The following is a 26,304-nucleotide window of genomic DNA, read 5'->3' as shown; positions in this document are numbered from 1 at the left end:
TCCTTACCTTCCTCGCAACCGATCATCGTCCCTGCATCTTCCATATACCTTATCATCTGCTTCGGCTATCTACTATCGTATTCGCCTCCTTCAGCAACTCGAGAAAAGAAGGCTCCCTTTCTGTCCTTTGCGCCTTCGCAATCGGTGCCTCGAATAACTCAACGCCACGACGCGAAGTAGAGCGAACGCTGGACCGCCGCCACAGAGACACTACATACTCTTCTCGAGGCTCGTGACCTCTTCCATCGTCCGTGGCACAAGATGTTTTATTCAGATGTCATCCTGTCGAAGCGCGGGCCTTTGGGCAAAGTCTGGCTAGCAGCTCACTTTGAGCGTAAGCTAAACAAGACGGCATTCCTGCAAACGAACATCGAAAACAGTGTCTGTGAGTATCACGAGAGTACACGTGTAGCGAGGAGCCGTCTCGGGGAACGTGAGCTGACGTGATAACCCTTGTTCTCGCGTAGCTGCCATTGTTGAACAACGAGCTGCCCCACTGGCTCTCCGACTCAGTGGTCAGCTCCTTCTGGGTGTCGTCCGTATCTATTCGCGCAAGGCGAAGTACCTCCTCGATGACTGCACAGATGCTCTTCTGAAGATCAAGATGGCCTTCAGGGCTGGTGCGGTGGACATGACCAGTGATCAGCTCGCCGTCTCCTCCAACACCATCACGATCCCGAATGCACAGACAGATATTAATATTTTGTTGCCTGACGTCGGTCTCGAGAATTGGGATGCCGATTTGCATGTCAGAGCAGCAAGTACGCCCAGCAGACAGCGCAGAAGTACAAGCGGTACACCTGGCGGCGGTCGCGGTCACCTAGCCAGACAATCGGACATCACACTCCCTCAGGCCCAGTATGACATCGATGACGATGCCGCAAGTCTGGATTTGCTCTCGAGTGGCATGGGCATCGCCTCGGGAGAGTTCGATCCAGACGGGGGATTGGACCTGGGTCTCGATCTGTTTGGAGAGGGCGATGCCACTGCTGCCTCTCGTCAGCGTCGGGACTCAGCGGGTCGTCTCGTCAATGCCGATGGAGATCCCATCGATCGTGATGATCTTTCAAGTCTAGGTGCCGGCCGAGATGCTGCTGGTAGTGATGCTGGACGGCCGAGCGTGGGTGATCTTCTCGGTGCCACCGATGTGACACGAGATGAGAGCGGCTTCGACTTCGGAGGAGATGATGGCGGCCTGGACCTGACTGCAGCAGGTCTGGATGTCTCAGCTAGCGACATTGCGGCAGAGCAAAGTCTCTCTCTGGACGACATGACCCCGAGAACGAAGCAACAAGTCACAGAAGCTGCTGAGAAGAGAGCGGCGGATGCTGCAGCCAAGGCAGCAAAGGATCGAAAGCAGCTCGAGGACCGCGTTACCGAACTCGATGGTGCGGGTATCAATGCTCTCGGCAAGCGCAACGTCGATGATATCCTCACAGAGGAGCAGTATCTGCCTCGCTCTCGGGCTTATGCAGCTCTCCTCAGCATTCACAACGATCCGGCTGCTCACTTTGGTTCTCTGAGCAAAGGCAGCATGAGTAATCTCTTCGCTGGCTCTGATCTTGATCTCGCACCGGAACTCAATAATCTCTTTGTCATTGACCTCGATGCACATCGAGCGGCCAAGCGTGCCCGCTCTACACCAGAAGATGACTTGAGTGTGGAAGTGGGACGAAGAGCCGCTCCAGCGGAAGAGGATCAAGTGGACTTCGGCTTCGGGGACGAGACATTGGGCCTTGGTGGTGGAGACGGACTCGACATGCCCACCCTCGACGACACAATGCCAGCACTCGACATCACAGCAGACGAATCTGGTCTTCGCAAGTCTCAACGGATTCAAGCTCGCGCTGAGGAGGATGAGGCCGCAGGAGGCGATGCTACCCTCTCCCAGACCGGCATTCTGGCTCCCCTCAGCAGGCTCGGCACCCCCGAGATGCCAGAAGACGTGAATCTCGAGACGGAGAGCTTCACACCCACTTCCAGCCGATTGCTGGCTGCATTCGACACTCGTCCCTCAGATGTGGAGACGGCGGCTTTGGCAGCTGCCGAGGATGCCAATGCCACTCAGGCTGCCTCCGCTCAGGGCTGGTCAAAGAACACAGTACGAGCGCAGAGGGTGATCAGGTCGCAGCTCAACAGGGATGATGAAGATTCTGAGCTTCGTCTGGACCAGGTGGGGGCAAATGCATCGAGGAGAGCGGCAGCTGGCTTCTTTTTCGAGCTACTGGTGCTAGGCACGAAGGATCAAGTGGAGTTGAAGCAGGACGAGCCGTACGGAGACATTGTCATCAAGGGTAAGACGGGCCTATGGACATGAAGGACGGAGGAAATCTTTGGAAATACGCTTGGTTATCGCATCCTGTCTGTGGCTGTGTTCTCACATACGATCTATTTTTGTACTATCTCTCGTTCTCATCACGATACGCTGCTCAGTCGAGGCTCAGCAACAATGCACATCACATCTATTTCACGCCAGTATGAGATTCCCAGGGGACCTTGTGGGACCCCAATATGTGGGAGCTGCTTCGAGAAGCTCGTGAGTGGCCTTTCATCTGTTTCACAAGAGCAGCAGATCATCGGAAGGTCAGACTGCCCAGCCCTCGGCTCTAGACACCCCACGGCATGCATTCACTGCTCCGCTCTACAGATTGCAAGCGAACCTTTCCTTCCTCTCGGCCTGTAAGGGTTGGTCCATCGAGGCACAAGAGCAACGCCGTCTTTGCCGTTGCTATTGGTGTTCCACGTTGCAGATCGGTCCTCTCGCGTGGCTTTGGTACCATGATCAGATTGACTAGCGTGGGAATACAGTAAAGGCAGTGTTACCGGCAAATCTGGACGTGAAAAGGCAGTAGAGGCAGAAGCCTTGATCCTCATCAGCTGACCCTTCGCTTAGCGTCTTCTCATCGCCAAGCTGCTTCGGATAACGGGATCCGGCCTCGCATCTTCACCCTACCCTGGCTGCCGTTATCAGCCCCAGGAAGCTGTCGGTGCTGGAAGCGATCACTGCCCTCAGCCCTAGCCCCCCTCTTCCTGGCTCTTGCAGCCGCGGCTCGTCGCGCAGGCATTCCGTGCTCATTCTTTGGATGCCACCCCGAAGGCGAAAAGCGGAGTAACAAGTGACACGCGACTAGACGCGCGAGACGCGTAAAGTGGCGCTGTAAGACGCGCGCGGGTGACGCGGGGATTGTCGAGGCAAGACACCAGTGTGATCGGACGCCGGACACGCTACAGCGAGAAACCAGAGAAGAGGATATGCCCGCTTAGAGGCCGTCAAGCTCGAGAGGGCCAGCAATGTAACCCCACTATGCAGGACCACCTATGCGAGAAACATCTCAAGATTGACGAGGCCGGTTGGGCAAGCACTGAAAGAGGTCGCACGAGTTGTAGATCGCACCATTGGCTCGCTAGGGCATTGAAGCTCTTGTCCTCACAGCGGGATCTCCGATATCTTGCCTTTACACAACTCTATGTGATTGCTGCACCGCAAGTCGGGGATCTTGGTGCTACGAAGTGACCGCGGGGTGGGGCTCGGCCGGTAGAAGGACCCGAAGGCCTTCCTGGCTGCTGGTGCCTTTGCGATAAGCGAGCTGTGTTCCGCGTTTCACGGCTTCTTCGACATAAATGTTCCCACGCCGTCTGACGCTGAGGGAGGCACAAAATAGTCCTTACACGAGGGAGCAACACACCGGTAATGGCGCACATCCGAGGCTTGGCTTTGAGACCCCGCACCTTTCTCCGAAGTGGGGCAACTCAGAAGAAGAGGTACGTGCTTCGTGAGCCCCGCTTAGCCAAGTCTGGCGCGCTACCAGGCTGCCGTACGCTGATGCATGAATGCCTGCAACTTGTTCGTTAAGCTCACCAAATAAGCGCCGGCGAGACATTCAGCACATGGTATGCTTGTTCCACAACAGAGCGTTATCAGTTGTGTGTGCTAGAAGAGGGCTGTATGTCTCCAAGGCCCTTGCCATTGGCCGTTCATCTTCTCCTGCGCGGCGGAGCGAAAGGCGGGGGAACAGGGCAAGAAAGAGGCGCTAAGAGGACCCCCTCTTCATTTTGCGTTTCTTCTCCGCCCTTGCCTTCGGCACTCTTCAGCAGGCAGGCACGCACGCACGCACAAAGGCGCTGCTGCCACTCCCATTCGAAGAGCCCATGCATACACCGCCTAAACGAAGCTCGATCCGCTCTCTCGCATAAGCTTTGCAGCAAGCATCGGACCCAGCGGCAGACTGTAGAGGCAAAAGGGCACTGCGACGACTTACGCAAGGTGGAGCTTCGTCTGCAACCTCCGTGCTTAGGATAGTGCACGGTAGATACTCTCTTGTCGCTCCCGGTCCCTTTGCAAAGGCAAAGCTTAGGCCACATCTCGTGGGAAAAGCGCCGAGGCGTGCCAAAGGTAGGACCAGGGTCGTGTGGTCAGGTCTTATTTGCAAGTGGTCAAAGCAAGGTGTGGTAAGTGGCCCTGAAGTGAGGGAAGGCCAGGCATTCACAGTGTACAGCAATGGACCGCCGAGGCCACACCGAGTTGCTTGGCTGATTCAGTGGCCGTGGTAACGACGAGGGCGTGCTCTAGCCTTGGCCTGCCTGGTTTGGCCGGTCGCTGCAGAAGGCTGTAGGTGCTGCAATGCACCTTGAACGAGAAACTACGCGTCTCCGCTTTGTCCGCCCGCCCGCCCGCCCGCCCGCACGCTCCCTGTGCCTTTGCTCGCCTGCCTGTCTGGTCATGCCGCCTGGCAGAGGGCCTACCTGTCCTGTCCTGCTCTGCCCTGCATGCCTGCCTGCCTGCCTGGGTAGCCACTCACCTCGCTTGCCCGCGATCTTCTTCTCGATCATAGGTGAACCCCGTCCGAGGTGTCCGGCTGCTATCGCTCACTGGCTCACTACCATCTACCCCACTCCTCCTCCTCCCTCTTTGGTCATCTGCACCTCCGCTTGTATCATCTCCACCATTCATAGCAGCCTCATTGAACCCAAACAGCCAACACAGCATAGCTGACCCCGTAGCAGCATACAGCCGCAAAGGCAAACGGCCCTAGCATCTCTGTTCCAGATTCCCGGCATCTCATTCACCCAGCAATCGGTCTGGCCTGTCGTATCGGCTGCTCCTCTACTCTACATGGTCACCTTTCACATCACCGCACCGCAAAATCTACTGTAGGCCATCTGCGTCACCCAATCTCGGACCTTGTACATTCCGTTTCATCACACACGATCTTTGCCCCCTCACGCCCTCGCACTCGGACATTCACATCCTGCCGTCCCTTCTGGCAAGGGACCACCAATTCAAGACCGCGCTCGCTCGCCCGCCCTTGTTCGACATTGTCACAATCGCCAATCAGACGAACCGTTCGTCACAAAAGAATCTGTCCAATCTTCGGGCAGACTGCAGCCCTACCCATTGGCAATGCTCAGCAGCGCTCCCTACACTTCGACTGAACCTCCTCATCACACCTACGGCGCCGAAAGGACAGCAACGACGACTGATTCAAGAGCTACTCTCGAGTCCATCTTTCATCCCAACTCGCCTCCATCACCACACCCTTCAAACCGCCGCCTGAAGACAAGGAGCAGCACCTCTTCTCACAACTACAACAGCAGCTCATTCACTAGCAACGGCCTGCCAAAGTCAGCAATGACCACATCGTCAGCCTCACCAGCTCCAGCTTCCATGCCAGCTCATCCTAACGTTTTCTTCTCAGCCCCCTCTTCCAAGGCCAAGGCTCAAAGCGCTTCTGCGCAGATCAGAAATGAGACGAACTTCAATACTTTCCGGATGACACCCCCTCCCTCGGCCTCTTCAAGGCGGCGACAGCAGCAGCACCAGCAGCAATCGAGTGCTTCTTCCCTCGCAAACTCCGTCTCTGTCCAAAGCCTCCCTGGCTCTGTAAGCACTCCGACCATCTTGTCGTCCCCACAGACTACCGATGCTGTTGTGCCAGAAGGCGAGCGGGTGCTTCAGACCCCTCGAAGGGGCAGGAGGCTTGGCGGCGTAGAGATGGGCTGGGAGAATTCACACGATAACGCCAAGGCTGAAGTGTCCGTGGATTCAACAGCATCATCGTCATCAGCAACCTCAACAACACCAGCATCGTCAGTCGCAGCAGGAGCATCAGCGACGGCTACAGCGGATATACCACGTGACAAGGTCAGGATCAGCTCTCGTCCTGATCAGGATTTGAATCCTGTCAGGATCACTCCACGTAAGCGCAGGTCACCGCATGGCATCAGCTCCTCTGCTTCATCATCGCCGACCAAGAGGAGCAACAGCGGCGAAGGCGAAATGGGACCGTCACTGCGAGACGAGGCGGGCTATGCTACTGCCGTGTACCCAGCTTCTGCCTCTGGACTCCGAAGTCCCGAGCATGCTGCCGATGGCTCATCGGACCTCTTCGAAGCGCCACCAACGGCTCCTGCAAGATTCGATCGACTGGCAGCCTTCCGAGTTGCTCCGTCAACAACGTCTACATCTGTCTCCGATTACGAACGAAGTTGCAATGGAACTTCCCGAGCTCCTTGCAATTTAGTGGCCGTGGACGTCAAAGGTATGGGCCGAGTAGCCGTCGCTCGTGAGGTGGCAGTCCAACTCGGTGCGATGAGCGAAGAGGAGCTCAAAGCTTCGCAGGCTGAGATTGGCTGCCAAGATGACTTCGTGCTGGGACTAGACAATACAATTGCAAACCGCACATCACACGGCTACGCATCTTCGAGCCAATTGCCCAGCAGCCTCGACACTCCCGGGTACAGCATGAACAGTGCCGGCTATCTTGGGCCCAGTCCGAGCTTTTCTCTCGCGAGCCATTTCCCGATGAGTGAAGAGGGCAGTCCTTCACTAAGGGCCAGAGCTTTGCCTCCTAAGCGCTCCACTCTGGACGCTGCCACTCTCAACCGCGTCTTGGCGTTCAAGGAGAAGCTCAACGGACCTATGGCCAGTTCCTTGCGACGTTCCAGTACGCAAGCAAATTTGCTGCAATCTGAGTCTGTTGCTCCTGCTACGAACACTTCGCTCCCCTCTTCCTCCTCTCTGCCGTCGCTGGCCTGGCCAGACGCCCTAGCGGGTCCTTGGACCGCCTCCATCGAGGCTCGAGAGCAGAGTGAAGCGCGACTGGACGTCGTTAGTCGCTGGCTTGACGGCGATGATGACGGTCATCAAGCAGACGATGGCTGGATTGCTGACGACGAAACGGCTCAACCACACCATATCGCAAGCGGCATTTTCCGTGCCCGCGCCCACTGCCATCCCATGGTAGCCAAAGTCATCAGGGATCGCAACAGGAAGTCCATCCTCTTGGCCAGCAGCGCTAGCATGCCTGATCTTCACAGTGGTGCTTATGGAACACCCAAGAGAAGAGGCAGAAAGTCCAAAGGAGGCAGACGAGGAAGACCTCGCAACGAACTGAAGACTCCCATAAAGCGTCACGTCTTCACGCCTTCGTCGTTGAGCCGCTCTATCATCAGCTCAGGGGGTCGGTCGGACGGGTCCTTCATCGGATGCCTCTGTGGTAACTCAGTCGAAGATAGCCCAATGGTGCAGTGCGATGGCTGCCAAGTTTGGTACCACATGCGCTGTGCGGGTATCAGACGACCAGAGGACCTCGAGGAAACCTGGTACTGTCAGCCTTGCGTGGTCGACCCGAGCAGTAGTCACACTCGTCGACTGTTGACAATCTCACCTGCTTCGACTGTCGCTCTGGCCAACTTGCATGCATCAGGTGGGTCTTACGCGAGTTCGACTCCTGGTCTCCTTGGCTCCGGCCATCAGGGTTCTCTGGCGGCCTTCCCGAGGACATATGCAACGCATATCGGGGTCTCCACACCGTCCGCCGCCTATCCTAGGGTGAAGGCCGAAACGCTGGATCGACTTCCCGTCTTTGCTCACGAAGACTCTCCCATACATATCAATGCTAGCCAGATTGGTGCTACTCTGATACCTTCGTCCGGCTCGCTGGCACTGGCCCCTAGTCCTGAGGTAGACACTGGCGACGGCTCGAGTCTGCTTCGGAGGCAACACGTTCGAGGCAGATCGAGAGCTTCAAGAATAGGCTGGCACACTGCCGAGCCTGGTTCGCCTCTCGATCGCAAATCAGCCAGCTCCCTGTCGACCTTCGCAGCAACTACGCCAAGCAGCTCAAGCCAAGCCGTCGCCCACAGTGAGCGTCCTGTGCGCTCCTACGGCGTGAAACAGCACACATCGAACGCGCGTGGTCATGGCGAGAGTGAGGAAGAGGAGTTGCCAAGCAGTCGCACAATGAGTCCAAGCTTCTTTGCTAGCATGAGGGGTCGCGGTCTTGGCGCACAGATGCGGGGTGTGCCAGACAGGACCCCATCGCCTACCAGGCCCCCCGCGTCGGCAACGCCCAGTCGACACGCTCGAAGTGGAAGAAGTGACTCGGACATCGATCCCGATCACGCAGATCGCAGATACTCTCAGGATGTCCTATCCACACCTAGTCGATTCTGGACTTCCAAGAGCGCTGGCTCGGGTACGTTGGGTCATGGCTCCACCACACCTGGCAACACCCTCGAGCCTCTTGGTCTACACACACCCTCACGCTCTACTCGTCGACGTGAGCCCTCTGGCTGGGCGCTCAGCTTGGCAAACTTTTCTACTCCCGGCAGCGCCCGAGATCGGGAATTGCTCTTTGGTCAACAAAGCGGAACAGATGTCTCGGGAGGCTACTCTTCCGGCTTGCCGAGTCTCATCTACTCTAGCGGTAGTGTAATCGGGGGTGGCGGACTCGAAAGCACTGTGGACGAGGACTTCCCTGGAGCTCATTGGCTGAACGTAGGCAGTGGCAGTCCTTCCCGCTCGATCAAACGGCGTTCAAGGTCACGAATGAGCACTGCTGCCGGCAACAGCTCCGAGGCAATGATTGGAGAGGCTATGCCGTCTCGCGCGGGTGTCTTGACCCCTCAGGCCGCAATGAGTTCAGTCCGCTCATCAACGACATCTACTCCTCTGGACGCTGCGCAGAGACGTCGGCAGCCTTCATCTGGCCGGAAGCTGCCCCCGCAAGACTCCAGCGACGGCTATGACGATCAGGCCCACGATGCCATGGACCCCCCAACCTCGAGCTCACCTTACCCTCGCACTCCCTCGATGGACCTCGGCTACTCCTCAGCTAACCGGTTCAATATGAGGGGATCCGGAGGCGCTTCCACACCGGGATCGCCAACTCCCAGTCGAGGCAAGATGACTCTGGGCCCCTTCGGTGCCGGCGGTGGGAATGCTCAAACTCGCAGCAATTTCCGCAAGTCAATGAGCATCAACGGACCCCACGGTGCTGGGCTAGCTCTGGCCGACGCCGTCAACAACAAAGCTGGTCGTAGGCCACCGAGTGGCGATATGAGCGCCCTCGCTGCTCGGTCAAGACAAGCATCCGCTCAGCATTTCGACCCTTCCGGACCACCCGGGCTGGGCCTAGGACTTGACCTAGATGACGTCCTGCAGTTCTATTAGTCAATTGCAGGTGTCTCATTTTCAGCATCCGTCGGAGCCCGGCTTCTCGTGTCTATACGCTACGATCCCTGGCTGCTCGCATTCATTGTTTCTGCCCTTCCTCACTTACATTTCGCACGTTTCCCCTGTCATGCCTCGCTTCCTTTCCGTGCCCACATTGCACGCACGTTCACGGCGCTTCGTGTTGCCTGGATGCCACCAAACCTTCTTCACACTCTTATACGACCATTTGTTTTTTCCTTGTGCTAGTCTCCCTTGTATCTCTCGTGTGTCTCTCTGCCAATTTACGCATCTAATGAAGCCTCTACCTTTCTGTTGGCGTGAATCTTCCCTCCGTAGGGCCAAGAAGCGGTGGTCCGGCGGAAGCACCGCGCGATCACGCCAAAAATTTGGTCGGGGCGAGAAGAAGCGGGCGGACGCTCAGGCGGCCGTCGGCAATGGCAATTCTTCCCTTCCGTCGCCATACGCTTCTGGCCCAAGTTGCTACCCATCCCTCTGCTCAGCCTACGTAGCCTCTCCTTGCGTCCTCTTCCATCCGCAGTCGAGTCGGTGCAAGGCAGCAGAAGCCTCTGGGACGTCCCTGACATCGAGGGTAGCGGACGCTGAGCTAGAGAAGCAGCTGCAGCCCTTGCCTGCTTGTTGTCCTTTTCCCTACTTCCTCCCCCCGTCTCTCTCTCATCCGCCTCGACTGCCCACCATGGACATCACTCGTGCCATCTCGTCGAGCATCGCCGGCACCTCTTTCTCCTTCCTCTCTTCGGATGAGATCAGGGCAATGTCGGTCAAGCAGATCACAAACCCGATCTTGCTTGACAATACACAGACGCCCACTGCAGGCGGACTGTATGACCCTAGTCTGGGACCCATGAAGAAGGATGACATGTGAGTAAGACTCCGGGTCGCTGGCGAGAACTGCTCAGACGCAGACGATACTGATGCATCTCTTCTTCCTTGCAGCTGTCAAACATGTCATCTCAATCACTTCCAATGTCCTGGTCACTTCGGTCACATCGAGCTACCGCAACCCGTCTTTCATCCGCTCTTTATGACCCACATGTACAATCTGCTGCGAGGAACCTGCCTCTTCTGCCACCACTTCAAGATCCCAGAGTTCCAGATGACCCTATTCATCGCTCGTCTCCGGCTCCTCGACTATGGTCTGGTCCAAGAAGCAGACGAGGTCAACTGCGAGACGCTTCAGGGTCAGTCGAACTTTGCTGATCAAGAGAATGCTAGCGCAAATGGTTTCAACGGAAACGAGGAGGATGGAGACGGGCAGATCGAGGTGAAGGCAAATCAGGGTCGAGCGCTGGAGACGATTGAGCAATTCAGGAAGAGAATTGACGGTATTGTGGGTTTGCACATTCTGCATGCCACTCGCCGGGGCATCAAGAGGGGTCACGCCAAGGGTCAGGTTGCCTATGCTGCGAGGAAGGCAGTCATCGCAGAATTCTTCAAGGCGATCCTGCAGAGGAAATGTCGTGTCTGCTCAGCTACGAACCCTGTGCTGAGGAAGGACGGGTTCATCAAGATCGTAGAGGGCGATCTGAGCCCGCGAGAGCAGGCGACTCATTCTGTGCTAGGCATCGTGCGGCCAGACGTACTAGCTTCCAAGGCGGCTCAGGAAGAGGACATGGACGTAGACGGTGAAGATGCATCTGCCGTGGCCACCAAGGAAGGCCTGAAAGAAGCTCGTAAGGAGAGCAAGGAAGCTGGTAGGAAGACGAGGGTCATGCCTCCTATCGAGTGTCGGGCCAACCTCCGTCGCGTATTTGAGAGGGAGAGCGTAATCTGCTCACTCATCTTCGGCCGGAAGGGCGCCTTCGAGAATGGTCGTATTGGCGCCTCTGCCGCCGCCTCGACTTCTGGCGGTCTCTCTGTTGGCACTAGCGCCGACGTGTTCTTCATGGACGTCGTCTCTATTGCTCCAACCCGGTATCGACCTGCCAGCGTCATGGGCGACTCCACTTTCGAAAATCCTCAGAACGAGCTCTTGACAAAGGTCCTGGTCTCTTCGCAGAAAGTCCGCGACATCAATGCCCTCTTGGCAGAATTGTCAAGCAAGACTGCTGCTTTCGACCCGTCCACCATCGACGATCAAGCTGAGCTTGTCCGACTCACTAAGGAGCTAGTAGCCAAGCGAAGGAGCGGCTTTGATCAATTACTGGGTGCTATGTTCCAGTTGCAAGTCGACGTCAATTCGTTCATCGATTCCAGTAAGAACCCCACACCCGGTGCTCAGGGTCGCCTACCGCCCCCAGGTGTCAAGCAGGCTCTCGAGAAGAAGGAAGGTCTCTTCAGGAAGCATATGATGGGCAAGCGTGTCAACTTTGCTGCCCGCTCCGTCATTTCGCCAGATGTCAACATCGAGACGAACGAGATCGGAGTGCCGCCCGTCTTCGCGATGAGGCTCACCTTCCCAGAGCCCGTCACAGCAGAGAATGTGCATCTCATGCGACAGCTGGTCATCAATGGACCTGACGTGCATCCGGGTGCCGTCGCTGTGAGAGCCGAAGACGGTACAGAAACATTGCTGGGCAAGCTCACTGTGGAACAGCGCACTGCTCTTGCAAATCAGCTACTGACCCCGCAAGAAGGTCGGCAGGCAAAGGGCACTTTCGGCGGTCTTGGTGCCTCTACGCGCACACTCGTCGCCAACAAACAAGTGCTCCGTCATCTTCGAGATGGTGATATCCTGGTGATGAACCGTCAGCCAACGTTGCACAAGCCTTCAATGATGGCACATCGAGCCAAGGTCCTCCAAGGCGAACGCACAATCCGAATGCACTACGCCAACTGCAACTCGTACAATGCTGACTTCGACGGAGACGAAATGAACATGCATTTCCCGCAATCGCAGGCCGCCCGTGCAGAGTGCTACAATCTAGCAAATACCGACAATCAGTTCCTGGTGCCTACCAGCGGTAAGCCTCTGCGTGGTCTTATTCAAGATCACGTGGTTGCCGCTGTGTGGATGACCTGCAAAGAGACGCTGCTGACTCGGTCAGAGTATCAACAGCTTGTCTACGGAGCACTTAGGACTGAGGACGATTACCTCGCTTCGGGCAACCGCATCCTCACCGTACCTCCTGCTGTTCTCAAGCCGCAACCTAGGTGGACTGGTAAGCAGATCATCTCAACGATTCTTCTGAACTTGAAGCCTCCGACTGCTGCTGGTCTTAATATGAAGGGCAAAGCGAAAGTGGCTGGCAGGTACTGGGGCAAAGCTCACACCGCCGAGCAGGATGTGATCATCGACGATGGTGAGATGCTCACTGGAGTGTTGGACAAGAGTCAGATCGGTGCTACCGCATATGGTGTCGTTCATGCCGTCTACGAGCTGTATGGCGCTGACTCTGCGGGCAAGCTGCTGAGTATATTGTCCAGGCTTCTGACGAAGTATCTCCAGCACACCGCCTTCACATGTCGTATGGATGATCTCATCCTTTCGCCTGAAGGCGACGAGTGGAGACGCAAGCTTCTCGCTGACGGCAAGTCGGGTGGAAAGACAGCTGCTCTGGTGAACGTGGGTCTGGGCGACAAGCCGGAGAACGACCCCGACACGGACCACAACTTGCGAATCCGTCTGGAAGAAGTCCTACGGGACGACAACAAGCTCGCCGCCCTCGACTCGGCTATGATGTCGGCATCCAACAAGCTGACATCATCTGTCATTGACGCATGCATTCCCAATGGTCTTCACAAGGTGTTCCCTCACAACAACATGCAAATGATGACTGTGACGGGAGCAAAGGGATCACCCGTCAACGTGTCACAGATCTCCTGCTTACTCGGACCTCAAGCTCTGGAAGGTCGACGTGTGCCGGTCATGATCTCCGGAAAGACGTTGCCAAGCTTCAAGGCCTTCGATACAACAATGAGGTCAGGAGGTTTCGTTCAGGGCCGTTTCCTGACGGGTATTCGTCCCCAGGAATACTACTTCCATTGCATGGCTGGACGAGAAGGCTTGATCGACACTGCTGTCAAGACTGCCTCTTCTGGGTACCTCCAACGTTGTTTGATCAAGCATCTGGAGGGAGCCAGGGTCCACTACGACTCAACTGTCCGCAATTCGGACGGTTCGGTCCTGCAATTCCAGTACGGTGAAGATGGTCTCGATGTCACGAAGAGCAAGTACCTGGATCAATTCGACTTCACTGCCTCGAACTTTACCACCTTTGTTAATCGCTACAACCCTCGCCAGCTCAGCCAGGCTTTCAAAGACGAGGACACCGAGAAGGTCACGAAGCACATCAAGAAAGCGATTGCTAAACCTCACAAGTACCCTCCTGTCATGAGCATTTATAACCCTGCGCGCTACTTCGGCTCAATGTCGGAAAGCTACTCAAAGGACATCGACGAGTTTATCTCCAAGAATGCTTCGGGACTGCTCAAGAGCAAGGCTTCCAAGAAGAAGAAGAGGAAACACGAAGCCGTAGATGGTGAAGTAGGAGATGAGGTCGCTCCCCCCAAGATTGCTAGCGCTCGCAAGCCCCTCGACCATGAGCGTTTCAAGGCGCTGCTCTCGGTATTGTATCTGCGAGGTCTCGCCGAGCCAGGAGAGGCCGTGGGTCTGCTGGCAGCTCAGGGTGTCGGAGAGCCTTCAACTCAGATGACTCTCAACACCTTCCACTTTGCTGGACACGGTGCTGCCAACGTCACGCTTGGTATTCCTCGTCTGCGAGAAATTGTCATGACGGCTTCTCAGAACATTCGCACACCCATCATGCATCTCCCGGCACTGCAACAGATCACAGACGATCAGATGCGCCTGTTCTGCAAAGACGGAAGCAGATTGCTGCTCAGTCAAGTCGTAGACAATGCTGTGGTGACGGAGCGTATCTCTGGCAAGACCATCGAGACGGACTTCTCCCGAAAGAAGACGTATACAGTCAGGTTGAACTTCTTCCCAATGCAAGAGTGCAAGGAAGAGTACAACGTGACACTTGATGGCATCTTCGATGCTATCGAGGCCACATTTGTTCCAATTCTGGAGCGCGAGATTGTCAGCGAGCTCAAGAGGTTGAGTCGTGACCGCGTCAGGCAGGCTCAGGCCATTGGCAAGGGAGAGCAATTCAATGACACCAATCAGGGTGACGAGGAAGCCGGCGGACAGACTGCTGGTACCAAAGGCAGAGGTAAAGCCAACGGCAAGGCTGCTGCCCAAGCCAAGGAGGGCCAGTCGAGGCCCGAAGGTCAGACGGCAGACGACTCTGACGATGAAGACGGCGCCGACGACGACGAGGTGGGAGATGGAGATGCCGACGATGCCAAGCGCAAGCAGAAGTCTGGTCACCACGCTTCTTACGAGGACGGCGACTCGGATGATGACTCTGCCCACGGTCCCGATACTGCCGAGAGCCTCGAAGCTGCCTTTGCCAACGGCGATGGAGACTCGTCGGACGACGAAGATGGCACTTTGTCAAAGAAGCGCAGTGGCGTTGAAGGTCCGGAGCAGGGTCTAATCCAGGACGACATCGAAGACCGCGTCAACAACCTCGAGGCCAACCTGCAGTCCTTTTCCAAGTTCGTCACTTCCTTTGACTTTGACAAGAAGACTGGCCACTGGGCAGAGTTCCAGTTGCAGCTTGCCGGCAACGAGGACAAACTGCTCCTGATGAACGTCGTCGAGCGAGCCTGTCGTTCCAGCGTCGTTCACGAGATCCCCAACATCTCGCGTATCCTCATCCCACCTCCAGCGCCAGGTCAAGACGCATCTGATCGATCCTTCACTGCAGAGGGTATCAATTTTGGTGGAGTCTGGGACTTTGGCTACGGCGTCTTGGACTTCAACAAGCTCTACACCAACGACATCGGCGCTCTTCTGCACACCTATGGAGTGGAAGCGGCTCGCTCGGCCATTGTGTCGGAGATGTCGGGCATCTTCGGAACCTATGGTATCGACGTCTCCATGAGGCATCTCTACCTCATTGCCGATTACCAGACGTCCGACGGTGGCTTCAAGCCCTTTTCGAGGGGAGGTATTGCAAACTCGCCCAGTCCGCTCCTCAAGGCATCCTTTGAGATGACAATGGCCTTCTTGGGTGCTGCTGCTTTGCACGGAGAAAGCGATTCTCTCGATGGACCTAGTGCGAAGCTCGTTGTCGGTCGACCTGTCCCCGTGGGCACTGGAACGATGGAGGTCAGGCTACCTCTGCCACGGCAGCCTACCATCTTGGGTTGAAGGGGAGAAAGGGCGGTAAAGAGAGGAGAGTTGAGGCGGAAGGCAGATCGGGGATCTTGGTCACAGTGTGAAAGTGTACATTGACGCGACATCATTAAAGCAATCAAAGCAGTGACGACTGTCACAATCTTCATCTTTTGTCTACGCCAAAGTCGGCCATGACTCTCCTGTCTCACAGCTTGCCCTTGGTCGTTCCTGACGTCGGATTGCTTTCGGGCGTCGCGCCCAGTGCCCCTACCCTCTCCTTCCAGCTCCTCTCGAGCACATCGCCCGTCTGCGAAGCCTCCAGCGCCAGATTCGCACCATCCTTACCGCCAGTTGCCTCCGCCCCTGTACCGCTTGCGCCCGCTACACCCGTAGCGTGGGGGGAGGTACGTCCCCCGCGCGAAGCGTACCACCGTACGATGACCGAGACGACTTCGTCGTGGCTGTGAACGACAATAGAGGAAAGTAAGGAACAAGTCAGTGGCTGACTCTTCTTGCATGTATGAGCGCAGTATATGCCTCTTTGCGAAGCTTTGTCACTCACTGGCCCTTGAACATGTGGTTTGACCCTTCTACCAGGTGCACTTGCGTTTGCCCCGGTGCGCGATCCTTCCGCGAGGTGAGGGCGTTGAGGTAATAGCCCACGTCTGGACAGGGGACAGTCTCGTCTGCTGTACCGTGAATCAGTAAGCTGCAGGTATTGGACAACGGATGTGGGTGGAGTGAGCGTCGTAGGATCAAAAGTTGGGTAAGGGAGGTGAGAGGTACAGAGGTTGCTACCCATACTCACCAGTCACATTCTGCCGGAAAGCGCGAGACAAAGTCATGAATGGGATACTGGGCGAATTCTTCCACTTGATCAGGAGTGATCTTCACCTCTCGCTTCTCTCCAGCGACCTTTGCCTGTGAAGGAAGGAGTCAATGAGAGCGGGTCAGATCCGCATACCTCTATCCTTCTTCTATCCTTGCGTAGACTGCCCGCAACACTCACCTTCCAAATGTAGAATCCCTGCTTTTCAAATTGCTCCTTGTAGAGTCCATCTCGGTCATGAATACGACTCATATCCCATCGTCCCCCCAAAGAGACCCACAATGGCAATCTCCCTCCCTCTCCGTCACCCTCAACCCCACCCCTCCTTCCCCTCGCCTTGTCAGCAAACCACTTCCACCCACCCAAACTTCCCCTAGAATGTCCCACCAATAGCGCCAGCTCGTACCCATAACTCCTCTGAAGATATTCCAATACAGCTTCAACATCATCCACATCGTCACCGAAACGGGACATGTTCCATTCTCCTGGCGTTTCATGATTGGCTCGAAAGTCGAAGCGGAAGGAGTCTAGGGGAAGGGCGTCTCGGAGAGGACGGTGGTAGGCTTGATCCTTGTGAGCAAGGACGCCATGCGTGATGAGTGCTAAGGGAGTGCGAGGACGGGGTTGGATGCTCGAGCTTGAGGAGGAGGAGGAGGAAGAGGAAGAAGGAGAGGTAGTAACATGAGGACCAAAAGGTTCCCATTGGGCTAGAATCCCCACAATGTGCAGCTGTGGATCCTCCGCCGAGGGAAATGGGATCCGTAGCTTCGTCTCGTGGAGTTTCGAAGGTGGCCTAGTGTCTTCCATCGTCTACCTCTGCCTTATTGTAGTCTAAGTGGGAGCTCTGCCAAACCAGATGAAACAGAATAGGTAGGTTAGGGAGGGAAGACTCAAGGCCCGAGCATGCCGGAAAGGCGGGGCTCCGGACCGGCAATGCCCCGCCGCGCCCGGGCGAAGCGAACCACGCCGCCAATCGTCCCGGTCGATTGCTCAGAAGACAAGACCAGGAACCGCATCACACTCGTGTGAATCTCCATTCGCAGCTCACAGTCATCATGGAGAAGACGATGTACGATAAAATTGGAGGAACACGGAAGCTATCGAGGGTCACATGTGATTATTGATGCCACGAGGCGCCACGATACGAGGTGAAAACGAAGCTGAGAAGATGGAGTGCGGAGATCTCCGCCTCTCCGCCCGGCCTCACTGGAGATGAACAACGTTCTCCCTCACGGTATGCCACGCCTATCCCTCCCCCTCTTGCGCAGTTCGACCGCTCTCGTTCACAGTTCCGCTCAGTCCAGGTTCATCTGCTCATCGACATCCCCCTGGTGCACTCTCCGCGCATGCATCGTCGGGCTCATCTCCATGTGATCAGGACTGGACCTTCCCGATGCAGAAGAGGCCGAGGCAGATGCGTATGGAGCTGTAATATTGGTGCGGGAGCCAGAGGGAGCAGCGTTGCCCAGAAGACTCGTCTGGTATTCGACTGGCCGACGCGAGTGCATGTGTGGGTCTGTCGTAGTCGACGTCTCCCTCCTCTTGTCGTAGGAGGCAGAGTACGGGCGACCGTGTGCGTTTGATTCATCGTGACGTTGCACCTGATGCGAAATGCCGCTGCTACTGCCGATGGGATCACGTCGCTCGATATGAGGCGTGGCCTGCTCGTCTAGGTAGTTGGCCATCTCCTCAGCTTCATGCGCCATACTTCCGCCGAGGGGGCTACTCATCGCCGACGCTGAGCCCATGACGGACCGGACTGGCAGATCGGAAGAGGAGGGCCTCTCGCGATGCGATCCGCTGCCAGCTGCCCCGCGAGCGAGGTGAGAATCGAGATCATACGCGGACGGAGTAGCTGAGCGACCCATTAGGCCAGCGGCCACGCCACCCCTCATGATCAGATGCTGGTGTTGATTGAGATGTTGGCCATGAGAGTGATGGTGATGAAGCCCTGAGTGTTGGCCTCTCAAAGGGCGAGCGACTGGGTCGCTGACCTCGAGCGCAGTGAGTGAGCTCGGCACTGCTCCACTGACAGCCCTCCTGCCACTTATAGTCGACGAAGGCACAAGGTTGGTGCCCGAATAGCCAGTGCTAGGACTCGGCTCGTTCAGAGGATGTGCCGCTTCACTGCCAGGCCCACTCTCAATCGACATTGAAGGGAATCGACGACCAGAGTAAGGCACTGGTGCGTGCAGAGTAGGTTGCTGTGACATCGAAGTCGCCAGAGGCTGAGATGTCAGAGCTGGAGCCGAGTAGTTTCTGTACTCTTCTGCCCCTTGCTCAAGAGTCTCGGCGCCCTGAAAAGCTGACCTGTCGGTATTGCTAGGTTCAAACAACTGATGCGGCTGATGAGCAGCACGGTGCCTAGCGTGAGCTTCCTGCACCTCTTGGGTAGGGGTCTGCCCTCGCCAGGTGATCTGGTCGATGTCACCTCTGCCGAACTGATCCTCGACAACTGCAGCGTTGAAGCGAACGTCGAAATGGCCGTCAGAGTCGCCGATGCCAATAGTGTCGTCATCGAGCCCCTGCCGACCGGCGAGTTCCATACCTGTGCCAGCAATGACAGGAGGTGGCAGCGGCCTACCAGCGATATCGGTTCGTCGAGGTGCCGGAGGAGCATTAAACCTGAAGCCCCCAACAAGAGGTGCAGTAGGCCCTCCTCGCTCATGCTCCGACATGTCGTTCTCACTTGTCTGCATTGGGCGGCTGTTTGTCATCTCTGCCTCGTCGTCTTCACTGACATCGGACGCGTTAATAGAAGCAGCCTCGCTGACAATCCGAGCTGGCACGCTGCTGCTTTGTGAAGGGTCACGTACAGAGGGCCGCCGAGCAATCGGAACACGGGCGAAGCTACTGCCTCTGTTGCGTTGTCGAGGCGTCGGTGCAGCCATCGCTTGATCCATGTCCTCTGATTCGGCAGGGCCCTCCCTGAGTACCTCCTGGTTTTGAAGCTGAACTTGCCCGTCATCGCCTTGGACTGCACGTTGCTCGCCGTTCATCTCGCCTTCATCTCCGGGTTGCCCAGCTGGCCGAGGCTGCATGGCTTCGCCAAGAATGTTAGTGACTTCTGGCACAGCTGCATCCTCATCTACTCTGTGACCCCGGGCGCGACTGCTTTCTGTGTCGTCCGAGATTGAGCTACACCAGTACTTGTGTCCAATCTGCCAAGACGTACTCTGGCAAATCTTGCTGCAGAATTTGGCTTTCTTGCACCTTCGACATTTGGCGAATTCACGCGGTTGAGTCTCCCACTTGCCGCACAGCATGTTGCCGCATTGGCGAAGGCCCGCGTGTGGGTCGTTCTCGCGATCATCCTTACGGCAGGCGTTGCGCATGACCACTCCTGCCCAGTACTGGATGAGAGGAGCCAGCTTAGTGGTACCAGCAATGAACTCGGCGCTTGGATCCCTACGGGTAGCACGGCATGTGTACCGCTCTGCAATTGTGTAAATGGAGCGATGGAAGGGACTGCCTGGTTGCCACAGCGGTGTGCCGCTTGAGGTCTCCGCTTTCTCCCAAAGAACATCGAGGTCATGAAGATTGGTAGCTCTTGTCATCTCGGGGAAGCGCAAGAGCGCTCGGATGTGCGAGTACTTTGTGAGGTATGCCAAGATCTGCAAGGAAAGCAGCACCTCCTCTTCGCGGAAGGCCATGTCGGTGGGATCAAAGGTCTCAGCGATGTACGTTGTTGGCAGGATAGGGCGAGTACGGCTGGTGACCGTAGCATGACGGTCCCGACCGTGGTGATGGTGATGATGGTGGCTGTCCTCCCTGCTTGGAGCCGTAGAGACATCGAATACGCCAGCTCTAGGTGTCACGGTCTCTGACCTGGCGGACATACCTACTGCTGCTCCACTGTCCTGCTCCTGGGTAGCTGGCAACTGATCCGCACCTCGCACTTCAGGGATAGAGTGCTGAGCAGCGAGAAGCGGTGCGAGTGCGCGACGCGAAGCCCTTGGGGTTCGTCTTTCCTCGGCGTCGTCGCGGCGAGCGCCAGATGTCTCGCCGCGTACTTGCGAGTCACGCTCGGCCTCACTCTCGTCTGGGTCATCTCCGTCAGCGGACATCTCAGCTTCTTCTGCCCCCTCGCTACCCGACCAAGCTCCAGCCGCCAGATCTTCGTGGGATGTGTTGTTGCTCAGAACGGCTGCAGCGGTAGGCCTAGGGGGTGCCGATGCAGATGGTGCCGCTAGTGGCGCGACGGGCACCGGCACGCTCAGCGTCGGGTTGATCTCATCAGGCAAAACGGTGAACTCTGCAGCCCGAGGCTGTACAGGGAATGTCATGCCGCGGGGTGAGCTTGCCAAGGTAGCAGCTTGCCTTCGCGGGGTCTGAGGTGCGACAGCTTCCCCTATCTGCGATTCTGAATCAGCAATGATGAGTGGTGCGGGAATACGCGAGGAAGAGGCAGAGGCAGGTCTTTGGAGACTGCTTGCTGCCGAAGTCGACGCAGAGGCAGCCGAGTTCATGGGTGCCCTTGTAGTCGATGTCCTGCCAGATGTTGATGTAGTGGGCGAGCGCGAAGGTGGAGCGGAATGTGACGCAGGCGGAAGCGAAGGGAGTGGTTGTATGGAGTGTTGAGGTGTCGTTGCCGCAAGATCTAGAGGGGCGGGCCGAGCAGGGACGGCAGTCGGATCTCGTTCAACACCATTGGCTGGTCGGACCGTCCGGCTGGGAGTCCGTCTTGCGGTATCCGTGGTCTCCCGACGACCTAAATTGGCAGTGGCAGCGGCGATGAGTGACGCTTGCCTTTCCCATTCTCTCCTCTCCCGCTCCCTTTCCCTTGCTCGCTGCTGCCGCTCTGCTCTCTGGTCCTCTGTCTCCACCCCTTGCCTTTGCTGCCGCTTCTCTTCAGCGACTCTCTTCCGTTCGGCTCGCATTGCGTCCGAGAAGCAGAGGTAGCTCTCGAGAACCTTGACTAGGATTGGCACAATACCTGCCTCCACAGCCCTTTCCCTCACTGTGACACCTCCTCGAATGCAAAGGTGGACGATGCATTGAAAAGCAGTAGTCCACTTCCACATAGGCTGAAGATCCTTGTTGTGAAGTGGTCTTGTGAAGGAGCCATTGTTCTTGGGCACCTCTCTGAGTATTCGAATCAGTCGCTCCAGGCCGCCATCTTCGCAAAGGAGCTCACGTATCTTGCGGTTGTTGGCGACTAGGTATGCGAGATTGTTGAGGGTGACTATGAGAGGCAGTGGTACTGTGCAGTCGAGAGCTGTATCAGCGGACACAAGAGGGAGGGTGTGTCAGGTAAAGGAAGAGGAGTCACTCCTCGGGTCAGCGGCCACAAGCAAGTTTGTCCCACTGCCACGGATGAGGAGAACGTCTAGACCTCATTGGAAGAAGACATGTATGCAACAACACTATCGCGTGGAGCGCTGCCTACGAAGCCTTGCCCAGCTGAAGCCCTTGACCGCATCGCACGCTGCTATTTACTCACCTTTGCGCTCATACAAGCCCGCTGAGATGGTCCCTGCCGCTCTGTTGTTGGCCTCATTGGAGAAGTTGAACTCGCGTACCATGCTTGTAGGTGAGTGTGAGGCAGCTCAGCCACCGAGAAAGCGTCTGAGCCTGCAGGGCAAAGAAGACGAAGGGTGCGCGTTGGTGTGGGGAAGGACGAGGTAGGCGTGGGAAGCGAGAGGTATTGACTGTAGCAGAGGTCTTGGCGCAGCTGTGCCCGTGGTTGGACTGTAGTGGTTGTTTGACTGAAAGACGAGACGGGCACCACCTCTTTGCGTCTTTGGTGGTGGTGGAGATCGTCGTCGTCCTCTCCTGTGCGTCTGTCCTTGCCGCAGGGGGGGATGGTAGAGGAGGAGGCGTCTATGCTGAGGGAAGGGGCGATCGATGGTCCAACAGTCAGGCGAGCTTGGCGGCTGAGTCCCTTGTCCGGAGGCGGCGACGAGGCGAGGGGCTCGCATCGAGGATGGGCGGAGTTGGAATGCCGCCCCGCGTGGTCGGTGGGACCGAGCGAAGAAGACGAAGAAGAAGAAAAGGGGCGCATAGGCAAAGGCGAAGAAATCAACGCCGCACCCCGTCGTCTCCTTTCCTATCCTCACCTCTTGGTCAAGAATCAGATACAACCCATACATCTGAGGGTGAGTACTCAACACCATATACACCACACAACAGATGATGACAACAACCTTTTAGATGACGAGGATGAGGGTCGCATTTGCGAGAGGCATCGCTCTCTCAAGGTTCGAGCAATCCAGCCATGAGAGGGCGAACTCGCTGCGATCCACTGCTTAAACAATTGGCTACCACTCCTGAAATTGCACAACGCATGGAAAGGGGCCGCATATATGCGTGTGCCATGACATTGTATGCGGCGACACAGTGTGCTGACCCTTTCTTCATGCTCCCCCCGTGTCGCCCCTTGTAGCGCTCGCCATGGCCAGCAGCGCCCACGCAAAGGCACCACCCCCGCCTGCGCTCGACTACGACGACTCTGACACCGACTCCGAGTCGGACGAGGATGACGATACAGTCACCAACGTTCAGCTGGGTCTGGCAGACGGTGCACTAGAAGGCGACGATGAGCTCAACCCCCTGGTGTCGAGGATAGGAGGTCGAGTGGTGAGCATAACATTCAGGCTGATACCTCCTATAAATCGGCAAGCATGCTGAAGTCCCTTCTGACCCTTTTCGTATCAGGCTTGGCTCCCCACGCAAGCAACACCTCCAGCAAACGTGACCTCTTGCTCTCACTGTGGACTGGCAATGGAACTCTTGGTCCAGATCTTTGCTCCCCTGGAAGGTTCCCCATACGATCGCACACTGCTAGTCTGGGGATGTGCAAGGCCAGCCTGTCAGCGGAAAGGTGCAGGAAGGTGAGTCCCACGATACCGCACGCGACACTTCGGCAAATGATTAGTGCAAATTTCTTCACTTGACCTCCTGCGTCCCGTAAAACGGACGCGGGGCAATGAAAAGACATAACCTTTGACACGAGCTTTTTAACCATGATGCCAAGCACGCTCAAGGAAGCGAGGAAGACCAACGCTGTACACAGTCGCAGTATTGCTGACAGACCACTTGCTCCTCCTCCTCCTCTTTCGCTGCGCTGACCTCTCAGCGTGCGAGTCGTTCGTCAGCTTCAATTCAACCAGCGCTGGGCCGCTAAACTTGAGAAGCAGAAGGCCCGTCAAGAGGCTCGAGAGGCCAGGAAGAGGGAAAAGGCAGAGCAAGAGCGTGCACGACGCGCCGAAGAAGAATCAAGGAGGAAGATCAATCCCTTCTCAAGCAACAGCACAGCAGCTAGCTCCGGAGCAAGTGGCAATCTCTTTGGCGGTGCTTTCGGTGCTCCTGGTGCTAATACAAACCCCTTCAGCAAGCCAGTCGAGCCAGTTGCTCAAGCCGCTCAGGCGAATGTCGAAGGCGATGAATCAGAGACGTCGGAAGACGAAGACGAGGACGAGGATGAGCGTATGGAGGAAGAGGCAGCTATGAAGGCTGCTCTCCAGGAAACGTCTGCGAATGATCCTTGGGCATCTTCAGCTTCGTCGTACCGGCCAGCATACTACCTAAATACAGTCCCTGAAGCTTCTTCTTCTGCAAGGGCAGGGGAGAAAGCTCAAAAGGCCAAGCTCACCAAGTCCGAAGCTGCTGCCCTCAAGTCCGCTGGAGGTGGTACAGCGCCCGACGCGACTGCCGAGGAGCTCAAAGGCCTCGAGAAGGAGGGCTACGAGAAACTGATGGCCGTCGGTATGGATGACGTTCTCGAGAAGTTCATTGCGCGGGTAGGCGCAGAGGGCAGGCAGGTCGTCAGGTACGAGATGGGTGGTCAGCCTCTCTCTTTCAGCGCACAAGGAGATCTCTACAAGATGCTTTGGCCCAAGAAGTCCTCGGCACGGCCGTCTTACGATGCTTCCAAGGTGCCCAATTGCGAAGTCTGTGGTAGCAAGAGGACCTTTGAAGCACAGCTGATGCCCAATCTCGTCAATACGCTTCGTCCGGAGAAGATCGAAGGCGAAGAGTCTTTGGCAGACGCGATGAGTCAAGCGGCTCTCGATCGAGAGACACAACGACGTCAGGAACTGTCTGCTGCCCTTGGAAAGCAATTGCAGCCCCAGCCCGGTGCCGATGGAATCACCCGTACCTCTGCGGATGATCTCGAGGCTCTGAAGCGCAAGACGGGACTGTGCTGGTCAACAGTCATGATCTTTGTCTGTGAAAAGGACTGCTGCATTCCTCGTGGCGGGGCAGATGGGACCAAGGAGGGGGAGACTTGGAGGGAGGAGTGGGTCGGGATGCAATTCGAGGACTGAACACTTGCAAAGCCCCAGAGCATCCACTGAGCGCATATACACACCTACATTGTAACATTGTACCACCACCCATCAATTTCGTGTCTTGTACCTTCCATACCCTATTCTTGCTCTTGCTGCAACTCAATGCAAATTGTAAACGATCCACACACCAGTACAAGGATGACTATGATACAGATTGCGATTCTCTCCCTATGTGATTCGCCGCCCTGCCCCCTGCACCTTTCACGCTCTCTTGACCTCAACCACCTTCGTCTCTCCAATCTCAACATTCTCCACTTCCCCCTCCTCACATCCAGCCAATCTCGCCTCTTCGAGCAATTTCATGGCAGGCTCATTGACTTCTTCCGGTGTAAGTCTAAAAGTACTATGATGAATCCCAAATGTCCTTTTACTTTTAATCTCCTTGTGAATCCTAATACTTTCATGAGGAGCAGCATGAATTCTACTCATAAAGGAACGAGGATCATAAGCTCCACAGGCTATTAGACTTAGGTCAAAAGGACCGAGGAGAGAACCAATTTCGCCAAAGGCGGGACAGTGCGGGAGGGAGTCTTCTTGCTCGCGCGTAGCCTTGCGGGGGACGGAGCGGTACCCTGTATCTCCAGAGAACCAGATGCGGGCTAGAGGGCAAGTCGAGCTTGAGTCCGAGCTCGAGGAGGAGGAGGAGGAGGAAGAAGAAGGAGGGAGAACATGCAATGCGTACGAAGCCCAGAGTGTGTGGCCCGAATCGCCCAATCCTCGACCGGAGAAATGCTGCGCAGGAGTGCATACAATCCTCAATCTCCCAAGTGACTCTCCCCCTTCTCCTCCTACTCCTGCTGTTGCGCTGCCGTTGTCGTTGTTGGGAAAGCGTGCCTCGATGACTCTCTCGTCCCACCAATCCAACTCCACCAGCTTCTCCTCTGGCAGCTCCTTCATGTTCGTCCTAAACCACGTCGCCAACCCCAGCGGGACGACAAATACCGGTAATTCCCTCCCGCCAGGTCGAGCAGCAATGAGACGCATGGTATTGTAGTCGAGATGATCGTAATGATTGTGCGAGATGAGGACCACATCTGGCCAGGCTTGCGAGGAGGCTAGGTCCTCCACAGAGGTAGGAGGTTGAGTATACCTGGCTGGACCCATGAATTGGAAGGGGGAGCAACGTTGAGAGAAGACGGGGTCGGTAAGGACATTGAGTGATTGCTGGTTCGAGCTTGAAGGAAAAGCAGAGGAGCCAGCAGGATCGGACGTCTCTCCTGCAGAAGTTGGACCTGGATCTGGAGCTGTAGCTACAGGTATAGGGATCTGCAAATGACAAGCAGCATGTCCCAACCAGGTGTACCTCAGTTTCCCATCACCCTCCCCCTTTCCCTTTCCCTCTACCACCTTTCCTCCTTCCTCAAGGAAAGTCGCCTTTCTCACAGGGGGTAACTTTTTGATAGGCTTCTCATCCCAGTCCAGCAATCTCGTCTTGAAGAACTTCAGAAAACCCTCTTGGGATTTATTGTCCGATGGCCAAGGACACTCGAAGCCACGTGAGGAACCTGAACCTTGCAGGGGTGTAGCGCTTTTCCAATGTGGTGGGTGAGAGGAGGGTGGACGATAGAATGCTGGT

The 26,304-nt window shown here is 56.4% G+C and overlaps 9 protein-coding genes across 9 annotated transcripts; 5 read left to right on the top strand and 4 right to left on the bottom strand.

Moving 5' to 3' along the window:
* The first annotated feature begins 159 nt into the window (after nt 1–159).
* On the top strand, nt 160–2,366 carry BCV69DRAFT_22791 (hypothetical protein). The gene is made up of 2 exons (XM_025489829.1): nt 160–385; nt 468–2,366. Exons 1-2 carry the CDS (start codon nt 262–264, stop codon nt 2,315–2,317), a joined length of 1,974 nt encoding a protein of 657 aa, XP_025351356.1. The 5' UTR covers nt 160–261; the 3' UTR covers nt 2,318–2,366.
* A 1,488-nt stretch (nt 2,367–3,854) lies between these two features.
* BCV69DRAFT_280089 (hypothetical protein) lies at nt 3,855–4,639 on the top strand (the record flags this gene model as incomplete). Its single annotated transcript, XM_025491487.1, has 1 exon — nt 3,855–4,639. A coding segment is annotated over exon 1 (349 nt), but the record flags the coding sequence as incomplete, so codon positions are not given.
* Nucleotides 4,640–5,401: 762 nt separating this feature from the next.
* BCV69DRAFT_296482 (hypothetical protein) lies at nt 5,402–9,454 on the top strand (the record flags this gene model as incomplete). Its single annotated transcript, XM_025494014.1, has 1 exon — nt 5,402–9,454. The coding sequence occupies one exon, from the start codon at nt 5,402–5,404 to the stop codon at nt 9,452–9,454; it is 4,053 nt and encodes a 1,350-aa protein (XP_025351354.1).
* A 463-nt stretch (nt 9,455–9,917) lies between these two features.
* On the top strand, nt 9,918–15,781 carry BCV69DRAFT_255167 (beta and beta-prime subunits of DNA dependent RNA-polymerase). The gene is made up of 2 exons (XM_025490575.1): nt 9,918–10,336; nt 10,412–15,781. The coding sequence occupies exons 1-2, from the start codon at nt 10,152–10,154 to the stop codon at nt 15,636–15,638; spliced, it is 5,412 nt and encodes a 1,803-aa protein (XP_025351353.1). The 5' UTR covers nt 9,918–10,151; the 3' UTR covers nt 15,639–15,781.
* Nucleotides 15,413–17,302, bottom strand: BCV69DRAFT_265730 (hypothetical protein). The gene is made up of 4 exons (XM_025490791.1): nt 16,615–17,302; nt 16,414–16,526; nt 16,168–16,314; nt 15,413–16,066 (listed from the first exon to the last, which is right to left on the bottom strand). The coding sequence occupies exons 1-4, from the start codon at nt 17,239–17,241 to the stop codon at nt 15,811–15,813; spliced, it is 1,143 nt and encodes a 380-aa protein (XP_025351352.1). The 5' UTR covers nt 17,242–17,302; the 3' UTR covers nt 15,413–15,810.
* A 165-nt stretch (nt 17,303–17,467) lies between these two features.
* BCV69DRAFT_310027 (hypothetical protein) lies at nt 17,468–22,247 on the bottom strand. The gene is made up of 2 exons (XM_025494757.1): nt 21,878–22,247; nt 17,468–21,652 (listed from the first exon to the last, which is right to left on the bottom strand). The coding sequence occupies exons 1-2, from the start codon at nt 21,957–21,959 to the stop codon at nt 17,730–17,732; spliced, it is 4,005 nt and encodes a 1,334-aa protein (XP_025351351.1). The 5' UTR covers nt 21,960–22,247; the 3' UTR covers nt 17,468–17,729.
* Nucleotides 21,635–22,795, bottom strand: BCV69DRAFT_22758 (hypothetical protein). Its single transcript, XM_025489828.1, has 2 exons — nt 21,878–22,795; nt 21,635–21,705 (listed from the first exon to the last, which is right to left on the bottom strand). The coding sequence occupies exon 1, from the start codon at nt 22,548–22,550 to the stop codon at nt 21,984–21,986; it is 567 nt and encodes a 188-aa protein (XP_025351350.1). The 5' UTR covers nt 22,551–22,795; the 3' UTR covers nt 21,635–21,705; nt 21,878–21,983.
* Nucleotides 22,448–24,988, top strand: BCV69DRAFT_280083 (hypothetical protein). The gene is made up of 4 exons (XM_025491486.1): nt 22,448–22,532; nt 22,820–23,013; nt 23,092–23,267; nt 23,513–24,988. The coding sequence occupies exons 2-4, from the start codon at nt 22,828–22,830 to the stop codon at nt 24,702–24,704; spliced, it is 1,554 nt and encodes a 517-aa protein (XP_025351349.1). The 5' UTR covers nt 22,448–22,532; nt 22,820–22,827; the 3' UTR covers nt 24,705–24,988.
* Nucleotides 24,948–26,060, bottom strand: BCV69DRAFT_242966 (Metallo-hydrolase/oxidoreductase; the record flags this gene model as incomplete). Its single annotated transcript, XM_025490048.1, has 2 exons — nt 24,948–25,892; nt 25,983–26,060. Coding segments are annotated over 2 exons (1,023 nt in total), but the record flags the coding sequence as incomplete, so codon positions are not given.
* Nucleotides 26,061–26,304: the final 244 nt, after the last annotated feature.

The sequence above is a fragment of the Pseudomicrostroma glucosiphilum genome (genome assembly GCF_003144135.1).
Source record: "Pseudomicrostroma glucosiphilum strain MCA 4718 unplaced genomic scaffold BCV69scaffold_1, whole genome shotgun sequence".
Taxonomy (NCBI): Eukaryota; Fungi; Basidiomycota; class Exobasidiomycetes; order Microstromatales; family Microstromataceae; genus Microstroma; species Microstroma glucosiphilum.
This window is presented reverse-complemented; position numbering and strand designations above follow the sequence as displayed.

Excerpts from the sequence above, each read along its gene's own strand:
- BCV69DRAFT_280083 (XM_025491486.1), top strand. The coding sequence starts at position 22,828 with ATGGCCAGCAGCGCCCACGCAAAGGCACCACCCCCGCCTGCGCTCGAC. Across the intron at positions 23,014-23,091 it reads CGAGGATAGGAGGTCGAGTG|GCTTGGCTCCCCACGCAAGC; the intron begins GTGAGCATAACA and ends TTTTCGTATCAG. Across the intron at positions 23,268-23,512 it reads CAGCGGAAAGGTGCAGGAAG|CGTGCGAGTCGTTCGTCAGC; the intron begins GTGAGTCCCACG and ends CTGACCTCTCAG.
- BCV69DRAFT_265730 (XM_025490791.1), bottom strand. The coding sequence starts at position 17,241 with ATGGAAGACACTAGGCCACCTTCGAAACTCCACGAGACGAAGCTACGG. Across the intron at positions 16,315-16,413 it reads TTTCCGGCAGAATGTGACTG|CTTACTGATTCACGGTACAG; the intron begins GTGAGTATGGGT and ends CAATACCTGCAG. Across the intron at positions 16,067-16,167 it reads AACCACATGTTCAAGGGCCA|CCACGACGAAGTCGTCTCGG; the intron begins GTGAGTGACAAA and ends TGTCGTTCACAG.
- BCV69DRAFT_22791 (XM_025489829.1), top strand. The coding sequence starts at position 262 with ATGTTTTATTCAGATGTCATCCTGTCGAAGCGCGGGCCTTTGGGCAAA. Across the intron at positions 386-467 it reads GAACATCGAAAACAGTGTCT|CTGCCATTGTTGAACAACGA; the intron begins GTGAGTATCACG and ends GTTCTCGCGTAG.
- BCV69DRAFT_255167 (XM_025490575.1), top strand. The coding sequence starts at position 10,152 with ATGGACATCACTCGTGCCATCTCGTCGAGCATCGCCGGCACCTCTTTC. Across the intron at positions 10,337-10,411 it reads CCCATGAAGAAGGATGACAT|CTGTCAAACATGTCATCTCA; the intron begins GTGAGTAAGACT and ends TCTTCCTTGCAG.
- BCV69DRAFT_310027 (XM_025494757.1), bottom strand. The coding sequence starts at position 21,959 with ATGGTACGCGAGTTCAACTTCTCCAATGAGGCCAACAACAGAGCGGCA. Across the intron at positions 21,653-21,877 it reads GGGCTTGTATGAGCGCAAAG|CTCTCGACTGCACAGTACCA; the intron begins GTGAGTAAATAG and ends CCGCTGATACAG.
- BCV69DRAFT_22758 (XM_025489828.1), bottom strand. The coding sequence starts at position 22,550 with ATGGTGTTGAGTACTCACCCTCAGATGTATGGGTTGTATCTGATTCTT.